Below are 26,108 nucleotides of genomic sequence, written 5' to 3'. Positions count from 1 at the left end.
TCTAACATTTTCACGAGAAACACTTTTACTAAAGGAAGCCAGAGTGGTATCGAATACCTCTTGATCTTTCCAGTTGCATTGCACCTAGTGAAATTACGTGACCAATATCCCTAAATAAAACCCATTGTTTTGTGTTTTTAGGTCGAGCGTTAGCGTTAGGCCTGCTGTATACTTTTAAGTATACTATACAGTGAGTTCCAGCGTTTTTGTTAGTTGCAGTGTCCTTCAAAAATCCTTGCTTGCTACTTGGTCAGTTCTGCCTCTTTGTCCTCCCTTTTTTCACTTTGGGAGCAGTACAAAGTACTGTGTAATTACGTTATGTTCTGCTTATCTCTTCTGTAAGGGACTTTTTTTTTAAACATTTGCCTGTTTGACTTCAACACTGTGGGTGCTTGTTCAGTCCCTCCTCCCCACCAGCTCCCTTTGCAAACATAATAAAACAGAGGGTGGCTTTTCCAGGGCCAGCTTGCTCTCCCCTCACTGTTTTTTTATGTTGTGTAAACATGATTCCGTTTCTCGTGCATATTTTTAAAAGGTCACAGTAAAACACGACCCATGTGTTTTTGCAAGTTGAGCTATACAGCTTATTGTTTTCATCCCCGTGTGCGCTGATCGGTGCAACGGGTCTCGCATTTGCTTGAGTTAGAGCTATTAGCGTTGTAAACTCCTAACTGGACTTTTCTTGCCACACAAAGGAAAAGAAAAAAAAACGCAGCGCAATCGCGCTGGGGTTTACATAGCGCGATCGCGCTGCGTTTTTTTTATCATTTGTGTGGCAAGAAAAGCCCGGTTAGGAGTTTACAAAGCTAATAGCTCTAACTCGAGCAAATGCAAGACCAGTTGCATTGAAAATGCTTGTTAAACATTGTTTCACGTTGCATTTTACTAAATGGCCATCGATAATGCTCACATGCACCATCCATTATGAACATCAAATACTAAAGACACTTCCTCTTAGCATCTTCGTATTGAGATCAGTTAAACAAGAATGTTTTTCAAGTGTTCCCTAATGGTCCATTAGCAGAGTTACTTTGTCTTTAGCAGTTATTGTAGACAGGCACCAAAGGTGTAGCAAAATTAAGAATTGTTATTTGTAGCAAACAAACCAGAGTCTGCACGTCTGGCTGTTAAAATAGCGCACTGGCCTGAGTGCCTCCTGCTGAATACCACCCCTGGTCAGAAATACTCTTCTTTATGCACCCATTTTTCTTCTTCAGTAAGTCTCTGTGGAAAGCATTGTTGATTATCATATGCAGGCATGATTCAAAGCAAATGAGTCTGTTTTAGCAGATTGGGGGGACAAAGGGGCTCCTGGAACCCTTTTTCCTCATTCTTACCGTACGCTATTGAAACCAGAGGGCTTGCAATGAATAAAATAGCTGTGCTAGTCCAACTGGTTCTTTCTATAGTAAAATTCGAGCATGGTACACAGACTCCGAAGAGGATTTTTTTTCTCTCACATTCACTGTGCATAATGCCTGCTGTGATATTTAAATTTGTTAAAGCCATTGGAACGGTCTCTGGTTTAAAATTCAGCTAGCAGTTGTAATTCATCTACACCTTTCTAGGGATGCACATCTATTCCTGTTCATGCCGGTGACTGATCCTAATGCAAATGTAATGTAAGGTGGATTTGAAGAGCGCTGCTTGTCACCCATGATGGTATCCAGCCGCTGCATAAGTGATTGTAGGCATGTGGTGGTGATAAGCCTGAATACAGGCAGTCCCAATGGTCTCCAAAGAAGACTAATTGATTTAGCCAGGTTTTTAACTTCTTGCAGAATTCAAGAAGTGAGGAGGAGGCCCTGATGTATTGGGGGAGTCCGTTACAGGATTTGGCGGCTTGGTAGGAGAATGATGGACCTCCTGTTCTGCTTTCATGGATGCTGTGTGTGTGCAAGTGAGAGTGATGCTGAGTGACTTTGTTGGGCTGGAGGATGTGAAGCCCGTGATGGCGGTACACAGCTTTCATGTTGTGTAGTGATTTGAATGCGTGTATGAGAAGTTTGAACTTGCAGTGCTCCTGGATGAGGGGTCAGCAGAGCTTTGTGAGGAGTGGAGTGGAGTGGAGTGGAGTGGAGTGGAGTGGAGTGGAGTGGAGTGGAGTGGGTTTGCAATGAGAGGTTGAGGTGGAATCTGGCAGCAGCATTTTTGGTGGCTTGGAGTCTGTGAAAAAGATAGGTCTGGATGCCGGCGTAGAATACATTGCCGCAGTCCAGTCTGCTTGTGATTGATTAGGGCCTGCATGATGGTGCATCTGGTGACCACTCAGAGCCACTTGAACATTTTGTGTAACATACAGAGGATGTGGAAGCATGAGGAGGTGACAGCTTTGACCTGGGACTTCATGGTGAGGTTGGTGTCCAGAATAAGGCCTAGGTTTCTATTGAGGTCAGTTGGGGTGCACGTAGGTCCAAGATCGGCAGCCACCAGGTGGAGGCATAAGGTGAGCTATTGTTCCCAAAGATCAGCATTTCATTTTTGTCGGTATTGCGCTTGAGGCAGTTTTCTTTCATCCAGTTGGCCACACTAGTCATTCAATATTTGAAGTTTGTCTTGGCGGTTACAGTGTTGCATGAGAGGGAAAAAATGATCTGGGGTCGTCAGTTTAGGAGATGATGTTGATTCTGTGGGATCTAATGATGTTTGCCTGAGGAATCATGTACATGTTGAAAAGTGTGGGGCTGAGTGATGATCCCTGTGGGACTCTGCAGATTAGGTCCTTGGGTTCTGATGTGAACTGCAAGAGTTTGACCCGTTGTGTTCTTCCAGAGAGGAAGGAAGCTATGCATTTGAGTGCTGGTCCTTGCATGCCCGCTGTGTGTAGTCTGATGAGTGAGTGGTGGGAAACAATGCTGAAAACGGCAGAGAGGTTGGGGAAGATGAGGGCTGTGGTCTGTTCACAGTCAAGGAGGGTGTGTATGTTGCCTGTGGCAGCAATGAGGGCTTTTTAGGTGCTGTAACTGTTTTGGAATCCTGATTGCGAGTTGTGCAGGAGTTTGTGGCATTCTAGGTGGTCAGACAGTCTTGTTTTGATAAACTTCTCAATGACTTTGGATGGGAAGGGGTGCAGCCAGATAGGTCGGTAGTCGCTGAGTACTTCAGGGTCAGCTGAGGGCTTTTTAAGGACGGCGGTGAATTTGATGTGTTTCCAGCTATCTGGGGAAAGGTGGTTGTTTTAAGGGAGATGTTGATAATGGAAGTGATTGCAGCCCTTATCATGGCTCTTCCCAGGTTGTAGATATGGTGGGGTCTATGGTCTGTGGGAGCCCCTGAGTGGACTGTCTTCATTATTGCTGCAGTTTCTTCGATGGATAGGTGGTTCATGCTGTCAGTAGATAGTCTTCAGTTGGTAAGGTTAGCAGGCTGGGAAGGTCGATAGGGGTTGAGCAGGATTGGGTTAGAAGTTGCTGTAGATCGTGGTGTTTTTTTGTGGAAGAAGTTGGAGAAGTTGTCACAGAGCTCTTGTGTAGGATTGATGGTTTGGTTTGCGGCTGTTGAATTTGTGAATTCCTTGACGATGGAGAAAAGTTCCTTGCTGTTGTTGGAGCTAGATTTAATTTTCAGGATCAGTTCCTTTTTCTTTGGCTATTTTACTTTTTTATCAAAACTTTATTTATAATTTTCACGTAATATACAGCAATGGAAGCAAATTAAGATGATCCATGAGTGGAGGAATGTGCAATGCAATTGAGCACGAGACACAACATTTGGAAGTTAAGTCATGACAAGCACATTGATCATACAGGCATGCTAATAGGTAACAGGAGTTCAAACACTAACATAGTGGTACTGTCAGATGCTTCTAGGCCCAGTTTAAAAGGGGAATGTAAGTACATATGTTAACACGCGTCTGTATAGTGTTAGGAGTTTGAAGGAGTAGTATCTAGGGTGAGCTTCAGCGGCTGCCAGATATCCTTTGGTCTAGACGCAGTCAAGACGCGAGGTCTCCTGTATACAGTGTAATTGAGCGGGCCTTGTTGGGCCATGTCACGGCAGTGTTCTTTCCCCCACTGCAGTAGGCTCGGGGAGGGGGGCAACATTCATCTGATAGTGGGTGGAGGGAGAGAATCGGAGTGAGCAACCAGTGTTCACGGGCATCACCATGCTGCCCGGTCGTCTGCATGCTTCAGGCTTACCCGAGGCCCCTGTTGCCTTGGGGCCTTTGTAGCGCCCAGGCCGAGTGCGAGCGGGCCATCAACCAGCACGGCACCCGCTCTCCCATGTCGTAGATTGTTGCAGCTCGCCCCGACTGCCTCACCCTCAGGCAGTACGGAGCAGCATTCCCCACTGCTCATGTGTGAATGCCGCCCATTTGGTCAGGGAAATCCGGGAGTTACCAGCGGAGCTTCACTGTTGAGCGGCCATCACAGTCGTCGGCGTGGCCACGCCTTTGACTATTTTCCTTGACGGTGATAGTGTCTGATTGTGGCCTTAAAGGTATTTCTTGCAGTGGTCCCTCGGTGGTTCTCCATTTCTTTCAAGTTGTTTGCAAACTCTCATCAATTCTTTTAGGTCAGTGTTGTACCGGCCAGCTTTTTTGTTGGATCTTTTGGGTTTATTGTTTTTCAGGGGTGCCAGAGTATTGGCGCTGGTGGGGATCCAGTTGTTGAAGTTGTTTGTGTCGTAGATGAAGTCATTGGTCCGGGTCTAGGTAGTTTAGTTGGAGGGCTTTGAGCCTATCCATTTCTGTAACTTTCTTCCAGCAGCTGCTTGGGGTGCTAGACTCCATAGGGGTGGTATATGGCCCTATTATTTGCATGTGAACTATAGAGTGGTCCGTCCTTGTCCGTGGAGTGATGTGGATGACTTTAACCTTGTCACTTGAGGTGAAGATGGGTTCCAGGATGTGATGGAGATAGGGCTTCATACTAGCTGGGTGAGGCTGATCTTCTGTAGATCTTCAAGCAAGTCTGTGAAGATGGAGTCCGTGGGGTAGTTGAGATGAAAGTTGAGATCGCCTAGGAATATGAAGTTTTTGGTGCCAGTGGCAAGGGGTGTGGTGAGGTCCATGAGGAGGTTGCAGAAGAGGGTGTGAGGTCCTAGGGTCCAGTAGGCGAGGCTGCCTTTGATAATGGTTTTACTGTTCATCTGAAACATGAAGGGAATGTGTTACATAAAAGTGGCTTCTGGGTCAGTGTAAGAGGTACACTTGAGGGTGTCTCTGGGTGATGGCGAGTTTTCTTCCTGGTTTATAAGGTTGGTCCTGGTGCAGGATTTTGCTCCCAGTAGGGCTGGATGTGGAGATATCCGGCGCAGATGTGTGGTTGAGACAGTTTTTTGAGAGGAAGAGGCGGTCCAGTGCTTTGAAATTGAGGAGGTCCCAAATCTCCGTGGAGTGCTTGCCAAATGAGTGTGTAGAGGAGCATGCATGCGACTGAGTGTTGTTGTGCAGGATGGGTATGTGATGCTGGATGAGTTTGGGTGTTGTGTTCTGACTTGGTGTAGGGTGCGGTGTGTGTGGGCGATGGAAGCGAGTGTGTGGAGGCAAGTGAAGCAGCAATGCTAACAGGCAAATTTGTGAGGCATGGCAGCAGCTTACGTGGTGGTGTCCAGGTTTGAGCAGGTGGAATTTTATGGCGGTGTAGCTGTGGGAGGTGTTTGTACCAGGATTCCTGGCACTGGATAAGGTCCAGGCGTGGATGGGTGCAGACAGGCTTGCATTTGGACCACTTTCGATGCGGCAGTGCTGTGGCCTCCATTAAGTAGGGCCTTGGAGAGTGGGATGTGCGTAGCTGGCTGTAGACGGGCTCAACAAGAGTAGGAAAGTCTGGCAGGGAGAGCAGGAAAGTCGGCAAGAGTGACAAGGTGGGAAAACTCAAATTGGCGGAGCAAGTTGGGGGGGAAGGACAGAAACTGTCAAAAGAGACCAAGATGCAATACAGAGCAGTCAGAGAAGCTAAAGATGCAAAAAAAGGCAGTTAAAGGAACAACTGATGCAAAAAAAAGCAGTTGAAGAAAGACAGGGCAGATTGAATATACAGTACAAACAAGAAAGAGCAGTCACTGAGTCGGGGGCAGAACTAGCAGCTAAAAAGAAAGACAGCAGGAGACTGACACCAGCACAAGGTCACAGTGAGGTAGGTCAAGGTTGCACTGAAGCAGAAGAGAGACGCCTGGGCATCTCTCTGCATTTTTTTCATTCAGTCACAGCAATTTTCAAACAGAAATTGAGTCGCTGTACACTCCAAAATATCTGCCTAGATTTTAACCAGGCAGACCGCTGTCTTCTGCCTCCTCAGTTACTCTTGTTTAGAAATTACATTATTTGTAATTGAGGTGAGGTTTTTTCTGTGCTAATGGGCCATTCACAACTTGCTGGGTTCATGGATGTCTTGGGGTTTGTTATGTGTACTCAAAGTCAACTTAAGCCTCTATACCCTTCAAAACCTCTGATCTTATTTAACAAGCTAGACAGAAAGGAGCTCTGATTTCGAAAGTAGCTCTGGTTTAGAGATTAATCATGCAGTTATGGAGACTAGATCTAATTTTCATGCTCCCAGAGCTTGGCAGCTTTGTGGTGTAATAAGGTTTAGTGGCTCATGTATTCTTTTAGTCCTCCAGTCAGACGTAACACGAGAGGAATGAAGATTCAATTTTTAATTGTGTGGATTTAGAAAAGGAGTCTTGATTAAGTGGCAGCATTCTCTGTGATATTCTCTTTTGGACCCCTGACCATCAATTTTCGATCAGATAGACTCATCACAGTTTGATTGTGTGGTATAGGTATTGGATGAGATCAGCCTGATTGGAATGCTCACTAGCCTTGCCTTGGGCTGAGGTCATCCATGACATAAGAGTAGAATGTGGAATGTTGTGAGGAGAGGTGAAGATCAGAGTGAAGGGAGCTGTTGGACTTGCTTGATGGTGGATGGGATGTTCTAATAAACAGGCCTACATCATACCTCTGGAGATTAATGGACTTATTTCTCACACTGGCGACGAGGGTCTGTAGAACATCTCAACACAGAAGGCTATCTCAAGAAAATTCCCTGCGATTACTATGAACTTTTGCTGAAGATATCATTGAGCCGGTCGAGTCAGCTGAGTGTATTTCTCTGATTGTAGTAGCAAGGAAGCTGTCAGGAGAATTAAGGCTATGCATAGATTTGAGGAACCTCAATAAATGTGTAGTCCGCGATCAATTTCCCTTACATCACAGAGATGGTCACGATGCTTTCAGGTTCAAAATATTTTAGTAAAATTGATTTAACTTCTGCGTACCATCAAATCAAATTGCATCCAGATTAACGCAATTATACCACCTTCATCACTCCGTTTGGAACGTTCAGGTTCATAAGAATGCCATTTGGTCTAGTCTCAGCGGCTGCTGTGTTCCAATGTCTCATGTATAATCTATTTGGTTCGGAACCTGGTGTGAAGTGTTATCAGGACGACATCTTGATACATGGGAGGAATGAAGATGAACATAATTCGAGAGTTAAAAGAGTTCTAAGTATACTCCGAGAGCATGGTCTGACCCTCAAGCCAAAGAAGTGTTCCTTTGGGAAAACAGAAATTGAATATCTTGGACATAAGATCACTGCAGAAGGATTATGTCCCAAGGCAGAATTAGTAAAGAACATTTTGAACTTTCGTGCTCCGGGGAAAAAGGAAGAATTGTTATCGTTTTTTGGAATGTTAGAGTTTCATGCTAAATTTCTTCCTAACTTAGCATCTAAGACACTCTGCATGCGGAAACTTGTTAAGAAAAATGCTGAGTTTGTGTGGGACGAAGAATGTCAGAGAGAGTTTGATAGGATCAAAGCAGAGTTATCTTCAATTGGGTCATTGAAATCGTTTAATCCTAACAGAAAATGTGTGATCATGACTGATGCTTGTGAGGCTGGACTGGGGGCAGTGTTGTTACAGGATATGGATGATGGAATTTCTAAGCCCATAGTATTTTGCTCCCGGACATTAAGGGGAGCTGAAATCAACTACTCCACTATAGAAAAAGAGGCATTATGTGTGTTTTGGGCGATTAATAAGTTGAGAAATTTTCTCTGGGGTAAAGAGTTTGAAATACTTACTGATCACAAACCTCTGGTAGAGGTGTTTATGAAAAAAGGTCTAGATTTGATCTCCGGTAGAATTAGTAGATGGGTGGTCAGTCTTCAGGATTATGATTATACAGTGCACTATGTTCCTGGGTCATATAATAAAGTTGCAGATTGCCTTTCCAGACTGAGTTCGGAGGTAGAAGAGTTACCTGAGAAGGAGATAAAGCGTAATATTTCTGTGTGCATGGTTACTGGGAGTGTGATAAAACAAGATGAGTGGGTAAGAGTTGTGGCTGAGGATAAGATCTTGCAACGAGTGTGTGATCAGATCAGGTGTGGCTGGAGGAATGAGGTTAAACAGGACAAGGATCTTGTGAGTTTCTGGAGAGTGAAAGATGAATTGTCAGTGGAGGATGGTATCCTTTTACGTGGACTAAGGTTAGTTGTTCCTACAGAATTGAGGAACAAAATTATTGAGCTAGGACATGAGGGACACCAAGGTATGAGCAGGACAAAGGCAAGGATTTGCTTGGATTATTGGTGGCCGGGAATGGATTTGATGGTTGAAAGATTTGTAAGGGAGTGCACAGACTGTTGTTGCAGTGACAAGATTTACAAGACTAGGGTTCCTCCTATGTGTGTGAGGGATATGCCACGAAAACCTTGGGAAGTAGTGGCGGTAGACGTTGTTGGACCTATAGGTGGAAGAAGTGGTTCTAATTATTTGATAATTTTAATTGATCAATTCTCGAGGTGGGCTGATATTGGTATATATGGTTCCACTGAGTCCAGAAGAATTATTGACTTCCTTAAAGATGTTTTTGGTCGTGAAGGTATTCCTGAAGCTATAGTGACGGACAATGGACAGCAGTTTGTATCAAAAGAAATGGAAGAATTTCTCCAAAAAAATGGGATCAAGCATAGAAAGTGTTCTCCGTATCATCCAGAAGGGAATGGTACAGTAGAGAGGTTCAATAGGTGTGTGAAGAAGTGTATTCAGTTGGAGGTTGCGTCTAATAGAGACTGGAAAGAGGGTTTGAAAAGGTTTCGTCATGCGTACAGAGTCACACCTCATTCCACAACAGGGAAGGTCCCATTTGATCTTTTCAGAGGTCGGAAAGCTAATGCCTCTCTCTCGCCTGCGTGGGTGTACTGGAGTAAAGATGTTGCAGAGTGTAAGAGTCTTGTGTGTGAAGAGAATGATTTTGAGAAAGTCTGTGTGCTTAATGGATTTATTTCCCACAGATTAGTACAAGCTGGTGTCACATTAGTAATAGGAAGTTACTTTAGTTAAATCCTTAGGACCTCAGTATATGTTTCACCTGTTTTCTGTGAGGTAATATTGCACCTATAAATATCAATGCTGCCTAGTGCTAAGGTGCAAAGTGAGAATATGTGGTATTTTCCCTGGCAAGCGTTGCATGGCAAGAATTATACCAATTGAGTGCTAACTTACCACGTTACTTGAAATCCCAGTACAGGTTGAAAAATCATGATTTCTTCATTACTCAAAGCAGAATTGCAAACTGATCGGTGACACAAACAGGAATTGCAAACTGGTCTATAGGCACTTTAATACTTCTCAGAATGTCTTTAAGAATGGCTCAATGTCAACAATTCAGATGTCTGTCAGTGATACATTATTTGTGTTTCCAGTTATGCTTCTTTGAATGCACAGAGGACATGCATTATTTACGACACCTTGACCAATGCTTTACTGATGTACATCAGCCAACCCCCAATGCACTTTAAAGAATATATGTGGCAAATTGATTTCAGCTTTCTTATAATTGCTGAAATTCGCTGTAGGGCATTTCACTGTATTACCATAATTGCCAGCGGCCTCGCCGCTCATAGTTCCCATTGTGTCATCATTATGTTTCTATGTGCATGCGGAGTAACATTAATTATACTTACACCTCCCCATTACGTCAGCCACCACACTGTGGTTTATTCGCATCTCTTTCCCCTTTTAACCATATTCTGCCTTCCTCTTTTTTCTCCTGTACGTTTTTGCCTTATGCACACCCCAGAAGCACATTCAGATTCTGTTTCTGGGTCACATTCAATCTTGCATATATGGCTGTTCTGAAGTGAAACTGTGTACATCTGCATGTGCTCTTATGCCCCACTCCACATTACATGGAAAGTACCATAAGGTAAACAGTGAATGTTTTGCTGTTTAGTTGTAGTGAATTGACCAGAATCTAGTCAGATAACAAGGGGTGATACAGAGAAAGTTGAAACGAAAACACTCATGTACATTTTTGTGCTTATTCATAGATTCCCACAAAACGTCCAACCCATTATAACTTTTTCTCTGGCTTCAGTGGTCTGTCTATTCATCCTCACTATCACACTTCTATCATTCAAGTTCATTTTATATTTTACATCAACACCTAGTCCAATCTAAGCGTTGTATTATTGTTGCACTCTCAAATGCATTAGTTGAGGCTGATTAAAAGATAAACCATTTTATTTTCCTCAGTGTCAGTAGAGTGCCATACCACCTGTCAGGTGTCTTTGACACTTTGCAGCTTCTTTTGCCTAAAATATCTCTGTAACTACACTTTGATAAGTCTATTCCAGTGTTTTGCTTATTAATTTATTAATTTTTATTGTGGTGCGGACCTGGCACCAAGGAGCAGAGCATTGCACATAGCAACGGTATACATATTCAACACGTGGCAGAAGATGTAGGTAGGTTTATAATGATAGGTCTGGCTGTTACAAGTGAAAAATTGAAAAGAAAACCTAAAATCTTAGAAGGAGACTAGTAAGGCAGTAAATATATGGATTATGAGATAGTTTGTGGACTGCATCACTAAGTAGGAAAGTGAGTAAAAGGATGATTGCTCCACAGTCTAAATCCTACTGAAAAAGACTTTTGGCTTGTGCCTTCTGTTAAGTCTAGGTCAGCTGCTTTTCTCTTCCATATTACTCAGTTTATCAAACTAGGTGAACCCAGTCTCCTCTCATCCTGAGAACCTATGGTTGAGGCACCAGTCTAACTAGCATCTAATGTGGAAAGTGTAGTGGATTTTCAATATGTACTCATAGATTATGTATTGAGGATTAATAGTCCTTCCCTTTAAATACCTAGCTTGATCTGGAGTTCCTTTACCAATAACAAATTTGTGTCCAGTTTATGTTCACATCTGCTTGTGCGCATTTTGATTTGGTAAAGTTTTTATAGACAAGCTTCTTTGCTGTTTTATCATCTGGATGTGGTAAAATACTGAAGAAGCAGGGACTCATGAGCTAAGGTAAATTATGTGTTATTTATTACGAAGACCTAGCGAGTCCAAGTTACAACAGCTGGACCCCACAGAGCGATCCTCCAGCTGACTCTTTCACATGATTCCACCAACAGACTGAATCTTGTGATACATTCCATTAAGTACATAGATGCCACTCAAAAGAAAGCATATATACAACACATCTCCCTATTTATAAGTGTTCAAAACATAATACAACTTTCCTCTCATTGGTAAAATAATTACATTGTATAGGCCCTCATTTTGACCCAGGGTTAATGTGGCAGTATCACTGCCAACAGGCTGGCGGTGTATACTGCCACATCTCACTCATACCGCCACGGTGGTATGAACCGCCGGGCTGGAGATGTGCATCTCCGACCCAGCGGTCCACACAAGACCACTGGCAGTATAATGAGCCTGCCTACCGCCATGGTTTCCGCTGTGGTAGCACCGCCACGAAAACCATGGTGGTAGGGCTACCGGTGACGGGGAATTCCTTCCCTGTCACTGGTAGACTGCTCCTTCACCCCTGCTGCAATCACCTGACCCCCCCCCCCCCCCCCACCCTGCCCTAGAGTCACACCGCCCCCTCTTCCCCCTAGAATAACAGTACCCCCGATCCCCCGCCCCCCAGGTCGCACCACCCCCGCCCCTCTCCCCGCAATCATGCGCACACACACCATGCATATACCCATTCACCACCACTTCCATACACACATTCACTCCCACTCATCCATACATGCATTCACTCACACATACTCACACGCATTCACTCACACATACGCATCCGCACTAACGTGCTCGCACGCATCCGCACTGACGAGCTCACACGCATACACACTGACATGCAGACACGCACTCACTGTAACATTCATACACTCATTCACTCACATGCATACAACCATACATACACCACAAACACATACACACATGCACACACACATGCATACATACACGCATACACACACGAAGACACCACACTCTTAGACACGCACATACAACACCCCCTACCCTCCCACCCCCCCCAACCCTGTCGGACTCCCGACTTGCCTTGTCTGGCGAGGAGGTCGTCCGGCAGGGAATGGGAAGGGGCGCTGCTACCGCCAGCAGCGCCCCGCCAGCAGGACACTGCCAAGTCATCTGTATGGTCAAAATATGGCTGGCGGCGTCTTGCTGATGGGGCGGTGCAGGTGGTTGCACCGCCCAGGCTCCTCGACCGCCAACATAGCTACTGCCGGATTTCCGCACTAAATGTGGCAGAAATCCGGTAGTAACCATATTATGGTGGGCGGTCTTCTGGCGCTGTGGCTTTTGCAGTCTTACTTTGAGACCGCCAAAGTCATAATGAGGGCCATAATCTTTTGACCATATTGGTGGATTCCGCTGCCTCGCATATAACTTTGTTCTTTCCTTGTGCTCTGAACAGTACTCAATAGTTTTCTCATTTTCCTGTTGAAGTCTTCCTGTACATGAAACCAGTCTCCTTACATTCCATTTCTCGTTCCCTTCCAGAACCACAGTAATACCAAAAATCGTCACAATTTTCTTTACCATAGAAAAGTTAGATTCTCCTTTTTTAACTGTAGTACCCATTTTTACTTGTACATTTTCTCCCACTCTCAAACGATAAGTAGATTTGTTAATATTCCTATCACAATATTTCTGTTGCTTCTCTTTAATCTTCCTTGAGACTTCTCTCAAATCACAACTTACATTTCTCTCTCCTTTCATCCATACCAGAAAAACAAATGTTGTTGGTCTCCTCCCTCATAATAATATGACAGGAGATTTCTCTGTCACAGAATGTGGAGTAAATCTGTAATTCCACAACATGTTCCTAAGCTAATTTTTCCAATCCAATCCACTCTTATTATCCAACTGCAAACACTCACCTAACACTCTGTTAAATCTTTCAACCAGTCCATTCTCACTGGGATGATAGAGAACGCCGTCCTATGATGCCATAGGTCAAGTCATTTAAAAAACTCTTCAATTTTTAACGAAGTAAACTGAGGACCATTATCCATAACAACCTCTTCAGGAATGCCCTCTCTCGCAAAAATGTCTCTACAAAAATTAATTTCATCTTCTGACTTGATATCATCAACGGTCCGAACCTCTGGTCATTTGGAGAAATAATTAATCATCACTATGGCAAACTTGCTTCTCAAACCAGAAAAGTTAAATGGGCCACAAATGCCCATACCGATCTTTCTCCAATCACCCTCCGGACACTTAATCAGCAGTATGGGTGACTCTCTAACCACCCAAGACTTGTCACTATTCCAACAACTTCTGCAATTTCTCACAAACCTGTCTATGTCCTTGTCCATTCCTGGCCACCAAAAATCCATTTGTGATTTATGCTTTGTTGCTGACATCCCTCCATGTCCCTCATGTAGTAACTTAATTAGTCTTTCTCAAACTGGAACTGGCACAATTAAACGTTCCCCTCTATACACTATATCTTCGACTACGGACAACTCTGACCACACCAGTTTGTATTTTCCCAGTAAATCATCATTCACCAATCGCTTCATCCTCATACTTGTCACATTTTCTTTAATCTTGCTCAATTCCTCATCTTGATATACAGCTTTCTTCCATTCCTTTTTGGTAATTGCCCCATCAAATAATGAGTCCACTGCAGTTAATATCCACTCCTGAGATTCCTGATCTTCTAGAACCTTTTCCTTTGCAGATGTAACTGGCATGCTTGAGACAGTTCAGCCTTGATATTCTTTTCACCCCATATATGTTTCATGGTAAATGTAAATTCCTGTAATCTATACAACCATTTAGCTATCAGTGGTGTTGACTTCGCTCCCCCTTTTATTGAAAACACATCCACTAAAGGCTTATGATCACTTCTTAGTTCAAATTGCACACCCCATGAAAATGTTCAGAAACGCTGCACTCCCCAGCAACAAGCCAAAGCCTCCTTCTTGATGACTGAGTAACTTTCTTCAGCTCCTCTCAAAGTTCTGGAAGAAAACGCAATTAGTCTCTCCCTCCCTTGATGCAACTGTATAAGTACATCACCCAAACCATAGGCACTAGCATCAGTATTAAGTAGTTTTATGTTCTAAATTAAATGGTTTCAAAATGGGAGCTATAGTAATCTCTTCTTTAACAGCCAAAAATGATTCTTCACATTCCTTAGACCAAATAGATCTTTTACCCTTCCTGAGTAATAATCTCATGGGCCTAGTTAAAGTTGCAAAATGATTCACAAACTTGCCATAATATTCCGCCAGCCCCAAAAATGACTTCAATTGGTCTTTGCCTGTTGGTCTAGGGGCACATTCGATGGCTTGAAGTAATTTCAGTTTAGGCTTAATCCCGTCAGGTCCAATGATGTGGCCAAAATATTCTACTTCTGACACAGCAAATCTACATTTCTGTATGCCAATTGTGAGCCCTGAGTCTTGCAATCTGTTTAGTACCTGCAACAATATGTCATCATGCTCTTGCTGGTCTCTTCCATACACTAGAATATCATCTTGAAACACAGTCACACATTCTATGCCCATCAAAATGTTTTGCATGACACGTTGAAGCACTGCACTAGCAGATGCCAGACCAAATGGCATTCTAAGATACCTAAATGCCCCTTGTGGTGTTACAAACGACGTTAAATGACTACTGTCAGGGTGCAACATAATCTGATGGTATGCTTCGGACAGGTCTGATGTGGTAAAATATTTGCCCTCTTCCAGTGTGCTTAACATAATGTTTGTAAAGGATGACGCTAGTGAAAATGCAAGGACTCATGAGATAAGATAAATTATGTGTTATTTATAATGAAGACCTAGCGAGTCCAAGTTACAACAGCCAGACCTCTCAGAGCAATCATCCAACTGACTTTCACAAGATTCCACCAAAAGACAGAATCTTGTGATACACTCCATTTAGTACATTTAAGATACTGAAAAGAAAACATATATACAACACATATAACATACTTGGGCATGCATTTAACAATATAAATACACAGAACTAGTCAACATCCTTCCCCATATTGCAAGTTAGATATTAAAAGGTTTTTTAAGTATGCAAATTTGCCTATCCTCTCTAATAGTGTAATCTATTCTAGTAATTTATATCTTATTTATGTTTTATATACATGACAGTGTCTTCAAGAAAATCAGCTTATCTACCAACATGAAACTTGATAAAATGTTCTTCATGCCAAAACTTAGGAAAACCTTTATGCAAGTATGTGTGTAGTTTTGAAAGGCTTTGAGCTGCAAAGGGACAGTGTAGTTTGTGGTTTTTCAAATATAAGAAAATTAGGTATAAAGAGAAGTACTAGTACAATTCACTATGTCTTGCTCAACATGTTATGACTGATTTTGTGTTGATAACTTAGTGTGGAAGTCCTGTCCTCCTTGATGTATGAGGTGCATTGTATCAGTTTTGGACATTAAAAGTTAAACAGAAACAGTTAACGGTTGCCTGCCTAATTAGTACTAAGATATTTTTGTGTTTTTCAGAACCATTCGATGAAAATGGCAAATACCTTTATGATGGGACGTTGGGTCAGCTGAAACGAGTTGGTGCTGGAGCCTTGCTCTGCCTGCCTTTCTGTGCATCATGACCAATCCCTTGTAAGTTGATCAGAGTCTTTCTACTTTTAAATTTTCTTCATTTTCCTGATGTCAATTGCTTGGTCAACAATCCTGTAGTCCTCTTTAGTGTCCGATTCTGGTAAGTTAGTTTTTGATTGAACATTTTTTACACTTCCACGTTTGATCTGTCCGAATTTTTAATTAAAACACAGATTTTCCACCAAAACTAGATTAACAACCTGTCCCAAGTCAAACCTGTGTAGGTGATGTAGTCCTCTAATCAGCTAAGCCTGTCGGCCTCCAGAAACTATTGACCAACATAGGTGACTATAACAACAAGAATCTCCTCCAGATAAATCTTTGCAAAACAAAAATGATGGTATTTTTTAACACAGTTGATCAATTGCACATGAGAAATTAACTGCACGTTCGACCAGGTAAAGTAGTGTAACTGCCTAAGTTTGGTTAACAACCACAGATTTAATGGACTTGCTCCTCCTAAAACACTGTCAGCGTGATGCCATAGTGCCACTGCAGGATTGTTACAATTCCTGTTAATACTCTGTGTTTGTGCTATCTCTGAAGCACAGACCTAGACAACAAATCATAGACTCAATATTGACAGACACAATGGCACTATTCACTTAATGTCTGAGCTGCAGTTTAACTGTACTTCACATTAATTGCATACGGCAGATGCTGAGACTTTGGCATTCGATTCAACTTCATAGACTACAGCAGGAATTAAATCAGTAATTAGTGAGAAAAGTCACCTGAGCTATTTTAGATCATGCACTAGATCTGCACCAGACACTCTCAAGACAGCTATTCAGATGCTGGAATTATCCTGGGTACAACCCTAGTTTTCACCTTCACAAAAACCAGATCACAATAATGCTGCAGAAATACAACTAGGGTACATAGGAATTACTGCCATTGACTGGACTCAACAACTAAAGGTTATTTGGCAGTGCTCTTTTGACTCTGATATTCTGAAAACAATGCAGAACAAGGGATCAAAAGCTTAATTTCGACTTTTCGAACGGACTTCCGTGTTTACATCTTCTCTGAAAGCAAAACAACATATATTGTCTTTGTACTTTAAGCTTAGAATGTTAAACCACATAAACTGTATCTCTCCTGCTCTGTTAGACTTGCATTGGAAATCATTGTGCCTGATCTTTAATGAAGAATCATTCTGGGTCACTCAGTCGGCTTGGCACTTTCCTTTACTGGCAAATGAACTTTCATTATTAGCCGGATTCTGAGATTTGGAAGAGATGCTACAAAAGAAATTTCTCACATACATGTCACATATAGTGAAAATGTAATAATTGTTACAAACGAGAGTATACAGTTAAATTACATTTAGTACTAATTCTGCTACGATTAACCGTCATTAAAGGATGTGAGGAAGCTCTTGAGGAATTTCTACTCAGGAATTTTAATTATAGACTTTGTTTCAGGGTATAATTATGAGATTATTAGTTATTTGTCAATAAGTACTGCAGCTGTAAGTAAATGGAGAACTCCAGCTTGAGGAGCTTTAATCATAGGCAGTCTTTTAATGTATTAGTCCTAGATTTGTGGTAGCTGTACTCGGTTACAATTTTAATACTTTATTTGTAATTTGTGTGACATAATTTTAATCATTCACAATAACTTTATAACACTATAACTATTGCTACTATAACAGCCTTTAAGAATTGTGTTGTATGCGAGCAGAATACCAATTCATCTCTCACTTGATTGCTCTCAGTATTATTACAACTCCAGTTTTATCAGAAATGTATTGGTCTGTAAATGAGTGAACCCTAGAACCTTGTGCCAATGTTTTAGAAATGAACTCGTAAGGAAGTAATATTTGGTGTACAGGAGCAGATTAAAGATTACAAAGTCTACTGTATTTGTTATTCACCAGTCTACATTATGCACACGTTCTAAAGGTGGTCTGGTAAAAACAAGAAAAAAAGGAGGGTGGAATGTTGGAATTAATCTCAGCCACTACTAGTTACTCGGGGTGCATTCCAGTGCATCGTTTGCTTGTCCACTATGCTACTTCTGATTCGAATCATATGTACAGAGATCAGTCTTACTCCTGCTCCTGTAGGAAAAATCCAGCACAGTTTGCCGGGACACAATCCCTATGAATGGAAACACAAGTAACCCTAGACCGCTTTCAGCATATAAGACGATGTCTATAGAGTTTAATCGTATAGCACAGTGAGAACAGGAGCCAAGTCTAGTCATACTACTATCACCTAGGGTATTGCACTCAGATAAAAAAAATGGTGAAATGCTTGAATGCATCTTTATAACTAGTAATTACTTGGGTCGGATTCCAGTCCATAATTTTTCTTTGCCCATCATGTCACAATTAGCCACGGCAACTCCAGTCCGGTTTTGGTTTACTGACCACATAAGTTACTGTTTGACTGGCCAGTACAATCTGTGCTCACTTGTGAGATATATTAAAATTGTAAAATGTCTCACTTACCACAGAGGGGCGCACCACAGCGAAATGTGGATTCAGAGTATATAACATATTCACATTTACAAAAAATCCAAAATTAACTAGTGTTACTTGGGTACAAACACAGCTTCACAGGCCTATATTCCTGTACTGATCTCTGTCAATCAGCTCATGTAATGCATGCCTTGCACACTTTCTTCTGCTTTTTGTTCACTTCTGCTTTGTGCTTCAGCTCTTTTTTTCTCCTGCAAGTGTTTTTCCTTATCTCGTTTAATATGCAACCTCTCATATGACGTTTGAGATTCCTTAGTGTACTGTCACACATAGCCTGTTCCTGCAAAAGCATTTCACAATACAGTATAGTTTGTTCTTTCTTTTTGAGTATTAATATGAGTTAGTTTCCCCTTGATATTCAATACATGGGCATCTTTTTCATTTGGAATCCCTTTGTCATATTAACAAAGTATGGTATTTATTTTCTGGGTTTTGAAAGTTCTGTACTCCTCACACTAAATTGGAAAAAGAGGGGGGCGTGGCCAAGATGGCGGCGTGAGCAGACGCGTCCGTCTGAGCTCTGCCGCCCGGGTCCCAATAAAAGCATTGCGGACCCGTTTTTTGAAACCTCCAGGCTCTCCTGGATTGCTGAGAGGGGCCGAGAGGCAGCGGACGCTTCGAGGGAGGGTCGAGCTGCCCTCCAAGGAGAGCGCCGGCGGTGTTGGGCCCTGCGGCCTGGGCCGCGATTGCAGTCGTCGGCCGCGGCGTGTGGCGGCAGTGCCGCGTGGGCCGGCTGGGTGTGCGGCGACCGGCCGGCAACCCGGAGTGACGCAGGGGCTACTTGGGCCCGCGACGGTGCAGCGGAGGGTGCTGGCCCTAGTGACGGTGGTCCTGACGCGGAGCGGAGGTGAGGCGGCTCTCCGTGGCCCGCGGCGGCCACTTCTTTGCGGCGCTGCTGCGGGCTAGAGGTCTCTGACACGACAGGGCGCTACACTACATACTAGCGCCCCTGCTCCGAGTTGGTGGAGCTTGGATGGGCGCTAAGGGGTTGGACCACATATCGGCGGTGCGGTCGGCCCGCGGTGGCCCAGCCCGAGTGCAGAAGGAGCCTGGGGCATGTTATGGGCCTACGAACTTTGGGCTGCGCTAGAAGTAGAAATTGGCGCCCAGAGTTCCCAGGATATACAGTGAAGGATCTGGCGACTTGTCCCATACCGAGCTGTGCGAAGAGGCTCTAGACGCGACAAAAGAGGCACTCGGGGCTAAGATGTCTTCCAAGCCAAAACGAGATCAGTTGTTCAGAGACATGCTGACCAGATCCCACCCGGTGCAGGGCAAATCGGCTGAGGGCTTAGCGGCGGGTCGGTCTCCGGAAGCACGTGGAGAGACGGAGGAGGACGGGGAGGCCCCGGTCACAAAAGGTTTCCTTACCTCATTGTTTGACTCGCTGCGGAGCGACCTGCAGGAACTTCGTAGATACATTTTTCAAGAGGTGAAAGAGCTACGAGGAGAGGTCACGTCTCTGGGTGAGCGTGTGGCCCAGGTTGAGGATGGCGAGATCTCTCGAGGCGAGGAGTTGGCGGGCATGCAACAAGAGGTCATACGCCTTCGTGACCAGCAGGAGCTCCTCCAGTCTGCGGTTGAAGACTTGGAAAATAGGTCGCAACGGCATAACATTTGCATCCGAGGTGTGCCACTCGGAGCAGAGAAGGACGATATCAGCGAATTTGTGGTGGCGCTGTTTGACTCTGTGCTTGGCCTGGAGGGTGCCCGGGAGATTACACTAGACAGGGTCTATCGTCCGCCTGATATCTTGGCATGTGTTCATAATTATGGCCTTAAAGAAAGCATCTTACAGAGGGCCCGTAGTCTCCTGCAGGTCCAGTTTTGAGGGCACACGCTCCAATTATTTCAAGACCTCTCGCTGCGGACTCTGCAGAGGCGGCGCGAATTTAAGCCCATTATGGAGCACCTGCAGGCGCACTCGGTATCATACTTTTGGGGAGATCCTTTCTGCCTCACTTTCCGTTGGGAAGAACAGCTCCGCCAGGTGAAATCAGTCCCGGAAGCGAGAAAGATTCTTTGTTTGAAGGGAGACACCCAGGAAGAGGGTGCATCCACGGTCTTAGCTGATGGGGATCGACCGCGATGGCGGCGCAAGGAGAGGAAGAGGAAACAGCAGCGACCGACGGCTTCGGAGCTGGCCCAGGAGCGGCAATCAGTACTCAGTAACGTGGCCGCTGGAACATATGCTTAATGGCTGGAGGGCCGGGACGACGGCTTGGGAGTGGGCCGCAGTGATTCAGGTTCCGTGACTGCTGCGATTGGACTTGGGCGGCGGAGTCGGTGGACGCTACACGACGGACTTGAGTGATTGTGCTACCCCTGTTGAGACTTTGCCTCTTAGGAGATGAGTGATAGAGGACTTTATAGTTATGAGCATCTGTTGTGCGTTATGGTTGTAAGTTGGTGTGCTTCCCCTGGATCTTGTATACAGATTGCCTTGGCTGCCTGGCCACTTGGTTCGAAGCGGCCTGGGGATGGGTCTGAGTGAAGGCTACCCCGGTGTACCCTCCCCATGAGGGCTTTTGATACTGGATCATATGTCTCTTAAGTGCCTTACCTTGGAGCGATCCCATAAATCCACGTGTGCTCCAAGAATTTGGCGGGAACTGGAGAAAATGAGGCAGCAGCTGAAGCGGTTGGACTGGGACAGGGCAGAATATGCGATAGCGCGGCTTAAGCATAAATACTACATTGGGAGTAATAGGTGTGGCAGGCTCCTGGTGCATCGGTTGAGAGCACAGCGTGCGGCAGCAGCAATAAAAATAGTCTGCTCACCTTCGGGGAGGGAGGCTCACACAGACGATCATATTGCAGAAGCGTTCGCTGAATATTACCGGGTGTTGTATACGGCTTATACCCAGAGGGATGCAAATCCAGCTGCATTTCTGGCGGGGATAGCAATTACTCCGCTTGCGGAGAGGGAAGCGTCTTCCTTAGATCAGGCTATTAGAGTGGAGGAGGTTATCTCGGCAATATCACGGCTTAAGGTTGGGAAGTCCCCTGGCCCTGATGGCTTTACGGCGCTCTTTTATAAAACTTGCTGCGCGGAACTTGCTCTGCTTCTGGCGCGTCTTTTTAACTCCTTTCAGAAGTCAGGGACGCTTGTACCCAGCATGTCCGAAGCTACCATTGCGGTGATTCACAAGCAAGGGAAAGATCTTGAGGAGTGTGGTTCGTACAGACCAATCTCGCTTTTGAACATAGACGCTAAGCTCTTTACTGGAATACTGGCCCATCGCCTTAACCCCTATATGCCGGGTCTTATAGATCCAGACCAGGCGGGCTTTATACCCCACCGTCAGTGTAGTGATAACAGGAAGCGACTGTTACATTTGATAGATAAAACTAATAGATCACTTAGGGAGACACTGCTCCTCTCTATTGACGCAGAGAAGGCGTTTGATAGGGTCCACTGGCCTTACTTATTTCGGGTTTTGGAGTGTTATGGTTTGGGCCCGGCCTTCAGGGAATGAGTTCAGTGCATTTACCGCTCACCTAGGGCTTATCTCCGGGTTAATGGTATAGTCTCTTTGCCGTTCCCGATTGGACGGGGGACCCGACAGGGGTGCCCTCTTCCCCCCTTTTGTTTGCGCTTTACATGGAGCCCTTCGCTCAGCGTCTATTCAACAGCCCCTCGGTCTCTGGGGTGAAGTTTGGAGGGGATCACCACCTTATCACGCTGTATGCGGATGATGTGATTCTTACCCTCTTTGAGCCCGCGACCTCACTGCCTGAACTAATGGCGATAATGGAGGAGTTTGGCCAGATCTCGGGGTTCTGGGTAAATATGCAGAAATCCCAAGTCCTTAGCTTGTCTGTGAACCCAGAGCGTGAGCAAGAGTTGAAGACTCGATTCCCGTTTCTTTGGTCCTCATTGCAGCTCCCTTACTTGGGTACTGATCTGGCGTCTTCAGTTATGAAGACGGTGAGCTTGAATTATGCGACATTGGTCCGGGAGGTGCAGCGCGATTTGGAGAGCTGGGCGAAACATAAACTTTCCTGGCTGGGCAGGGTGGCGGTGGTGAAGATGACCACATTACTGCGTATACTGTACGTTTTCCAGACGCTGCCTCTGGCTCCCCCGCCTCGTGCGTTAGCGACTCTTCAGTCGGCAATTCTTAAGTTTATTTGGGATGGGCGCCCTGCACGGCTCCCTAGAAGACTTTTATATCGCCCTAGAGTGGAGGGGGGGGCTGGCGGTCCCCTGCCTCATACGATATTATCAGGCAGCACAGTTACGCTTTCTCTTGGAGTGGAGGCGTCCGCTTACTGAAAAGCACTGGTGCTTGATGGATCAGGCGGTAGCGGGATCGCACATTTGGAAGGCATTGGGCTCTTCTGCCGGCGAACAGAACTCTGATAGATAGGCCACTCACGCCGTTCGAAAAATGGCTGTTGACAAAGAAGGATGACAGGCGTGTCCTCTCAGAGCTGTATAGACTCTTACAAGGAAAAGAACGCTTGCCTAAGACTAAGGGGCAACATAGATGGGAGAGAGAGCTGGAGAGGGAGTTCTCTGACGAAGAATGGGAAAATATATACTATAGAGCACATCACACAGCTTTCAATGCAGCAGGGACAGAGACGGCATATAAAGTGGCTTCCTATTGGTATTACACTCCAGCCAGGATACACTCATGGGACCCTACCAAGCCCAGCCTTTGCTGGAGGGGGTGTGGTAACACAGGTTCGCTGGTACATCTGCTCTGGCACTGCCCCAAACTTCAGAGATATTGGACGAGCATTTTAGACGATATTGATAAAGTGTTTCGGACCGAGCTCCCTAGGTTTCCATCGTATATACTTCTAGGTTTGCCCAACCCCGTCTCCTTTCCGCTACGTTCCCTTAGAGGGCGACAGATGGCGCTGGCACTCAACGCGGCTGTACAATCGATCCTAGCCTTATGGGGGACGGACAGAGTACCGACGTATGTGACCTGGCTTCAGAAGCTGTGGTTTATTCTTGCAATGGAGAAGCTTACTCTGGTTTCTCAGCAGAGAGTGGGTGACATAAATACGTTATGGAAGCTGTTTCTTGAGATACTGTCAACAGAGTTCACAGAACTGACATGCCCGGCTTACTTGAGGGTCCTGGGGTTGACAGATGCTTCTTCTTAATAGGTGCTTGGCTGGTGGCTGGGGGTGACCTGGTACGATGTTGGCCTGTAGAGATGAGGGGATTCCTGGGGGGAGGAGTGATATGTTCGTCGGGGGAGGCACAGTTTTTCTGCTGTTTAATTCTTGTAATGTTTTGTTTATTTATGCACGAAGCACTGAAGTCATTAGGCCATGGTCTTTACCTACCCTGCTCTTCTAAAAGTTTGGAAATGTGCGAAAAGGGAGCTCAAGCGCATACCCTCTTGGATATCAGACTGAAATGCTGTAGCTGGTTGGTTGACTCGCTTGCGATTTACACAATGTGCTTTGTGCTTTTATATGTTAAACTCAATAAAAAGTTTTGATCCATAAATTGGAAAAAGAAGAATCACAAATATACTCATTCATCAAGTCCAGGTTTTCTGGGATGTCAACACTTTTATAATTAGAGATGAGTTAGGAGTGATTGAACAATTCTAATAATGTACACGTCAAACCAATTGTTTAATTATTACAGCTGTTTCCAATCTAATGCAGGCTACTTTCAACTAAGGGATTGTTTGATCTGTCCCCTAAACATAAGAACCTCTGCCTTTTGTGAGAGAGCTTGAAAGTGTTTCATAATAGTTTAAACTATGTGTGTTACCTGGATCATAGAGCGACTTTGTTTCTTGTCACTGGTCCTTTATCTTTCTTCCTTATATACACAGCAGCTATTTTTTAAACAAGTCCAGTTCTCGAACTGGTCACCTTTTGAAAAAGAAAGTGCCTCTCATCTAAGATAATCAACCATTGTTTTTACATCCCACTGAATATATTTTGACCCCTGGGTGAGTGTGGGAATTTATGCCACCAAAAGACTTTGCATGGAGAACCCAGTTACTGGTGGCAAACAACAGACTGACAGTAGAGCTCAGCAGTGTGGCATGTGCAGTCACGTTGGATAGAACTTCCTCTTGACTGCCAGTCAGGTACAGTGCCACAGATACCCAGCTGCTACCAACGGTTTTAAATCTGGTACTTGCATAAGAGATGGCTAAACAGACCCCGTTTCTGTGAATGTGGGAAATGTAACAGTTTCTCTTGCTTGTTTTTTGGGGATTGGAATAGTATGGTCTTAATGCAAAGCTAAAATAGTATATTATGTCCAGGAACACACTTAATAACTATCATCATAGAAGGATCCTTTTTTGGAAGCAAAAGCGTGCACAACATCATGGATGCTGTGTATGATCTGCTATGCCTTTGCCCTAAAACTAGCTGTTTATCCAGGTGGAAGAGACTGTCTGTGCAGCTCTGGCTAATAAAATTCAGGAGAGAGCTAACACTACCACATAAGGGTGATGCAGAAGGAAATGGTGTCATCTGGAGCTAGGTTGCGCTGGTGTTGTCAGTCACATATGACATACTCTGTGCCTTTATAGGCGCCACTCCATTGTGCTGACATCACTTCTTCTCTTTCTGCACCAGTCAGTACAGACCCAGAGAGCGCTACTCCCAGTCAATTTTTGACTGACCACTTTTTATAATTTATTCTACTGGCGTGTTAGAGAAGTCCTCTAAAAAACCTACAAGTTTCGAGCCATTTGGTGCCTGTCCTAGGCAGATGTCTGTGACAGACGTGCATTTCTTTGTGGTCCTTGGAGCAGGACCACAATTGCAAAACCTGCGAGGACTGTGGTGCCATGAACCTGAAGGCACTACAAGAGCGTTCCTCGAAGCTCCTTACTGCTAGACGTTGGACAACCCCGCGATGGTCAAGATCCTGGGTGCGCGGAAGGTCCTAGGACCAGTTGCGGAGTTGATCTCGACAATCGTCATCCAGGTACAAATCGTCAGTTAAATCCCACAAGCACAATTAGTTGAAGCATTCATTAACTTCTCTGCCCTGGTCCAAGTGGTCGGACGAGGTGCTGGAACGATGACACCGCTCGAGGCCTCCCTCCTCTGCAGAGCCTATGCCGAGGCTGCTCTGTGCCTCCCAAAGCTTTCTGTAGCTGGAGCAACCCCAGCACTACTAACAGAGTTCACCTCGTATTTGGGCAGCCCAACACCTCTGCAGCGCCTTTGCCCCCATGGGTTTGGGAGAGGATCCCCTCCTGCTGCGCTAGTTAGGCCTCTTGAATCTAGATCTAGTGACCACAGACCACAACCTTCCTTAGAGCCCACTCCACTGCTGTTGTTCCCAACACTGCCAGTACCCGCGGTGGCACAGTCCCCTCGTCACACTCGACTCTGATACGGACCCAGATGGGCGTCGTCTAACACCAACTTGTGCACCGACTGGGACGAGGCCATCTGACCTAGAGCCTTTTTCCTTCCGATAGGCCTGGAGAGGGAGACGATTGGGAGGGGTCTGAGGACCCTTATGGATACCATCACCCCCTTGAGGAACCAGAAAACTACTGGTATGAGTAACTGGTAGATGCCAGTGATTTGAACACCTTATTAGACACTGGCTTGGTTTCTCCTTCCACCATGGCCACAGAGGATTGAGCCTTGTTTGCTACAGTGATGTGGAGGATGGCTGAGGTCCTAGAACTTCAGCTGCCCTGCTTCAGCCAGGAGATGCCCCTTCAGATCTCTTACTCCTATTCAGTGGAGCCCTTACAATTGTCCTCCTTGATGGTCTGGTCCAAGCCCT

General features: G+C 44.9%; 1 protein-coding gene across 9 annotated transcripts in view; it reads left to right on the top strand.

Annotated features, from left to right (window-relative positions):
* TMEM266 (transmembrane protein 266) overlaps positions 1-26,108 on the top strand; it is a 394,446-nt gene that overhangs the window by 33,392 nt on the left and 334,946 nt on the right. For all 9 annotated transcript variants that reach the window (XM_069222037.1, XM_069222031.1, XM_069222036.1 and 6 more), the window contains one exon: positions 15,760-15,873. In XM_069222037.1, the coding sequence (XP_069078138.1) occupies positions 15,860-15,873 (14 nt within the window). In that variant the 5' untranslated portion in view covers positions 15,760-15,859. The remainder of the gene's footprint in view (positions 1-15,759; positions 15,874-26,108) is intronic.

Source organism: Pleurodeles waltl, chromosome 3_1, assembly GCF_031143425.1.
Source record: "Pleurodeles waltl isolate 20211129_DDA chromosome 3_1, aPleWal1.hap1.20221129, whole genome shotgun sequence".
Classification (NCBI taxonomy): Eukaryota; Metazoa; Chordata; class Amphibia; order Caudata; family Salamandridae; genus Pleurodeles; species Pleurodeles waltl.
This window is presented reverse-complemented; position numbering and strand designations above follow the sequence as displayed.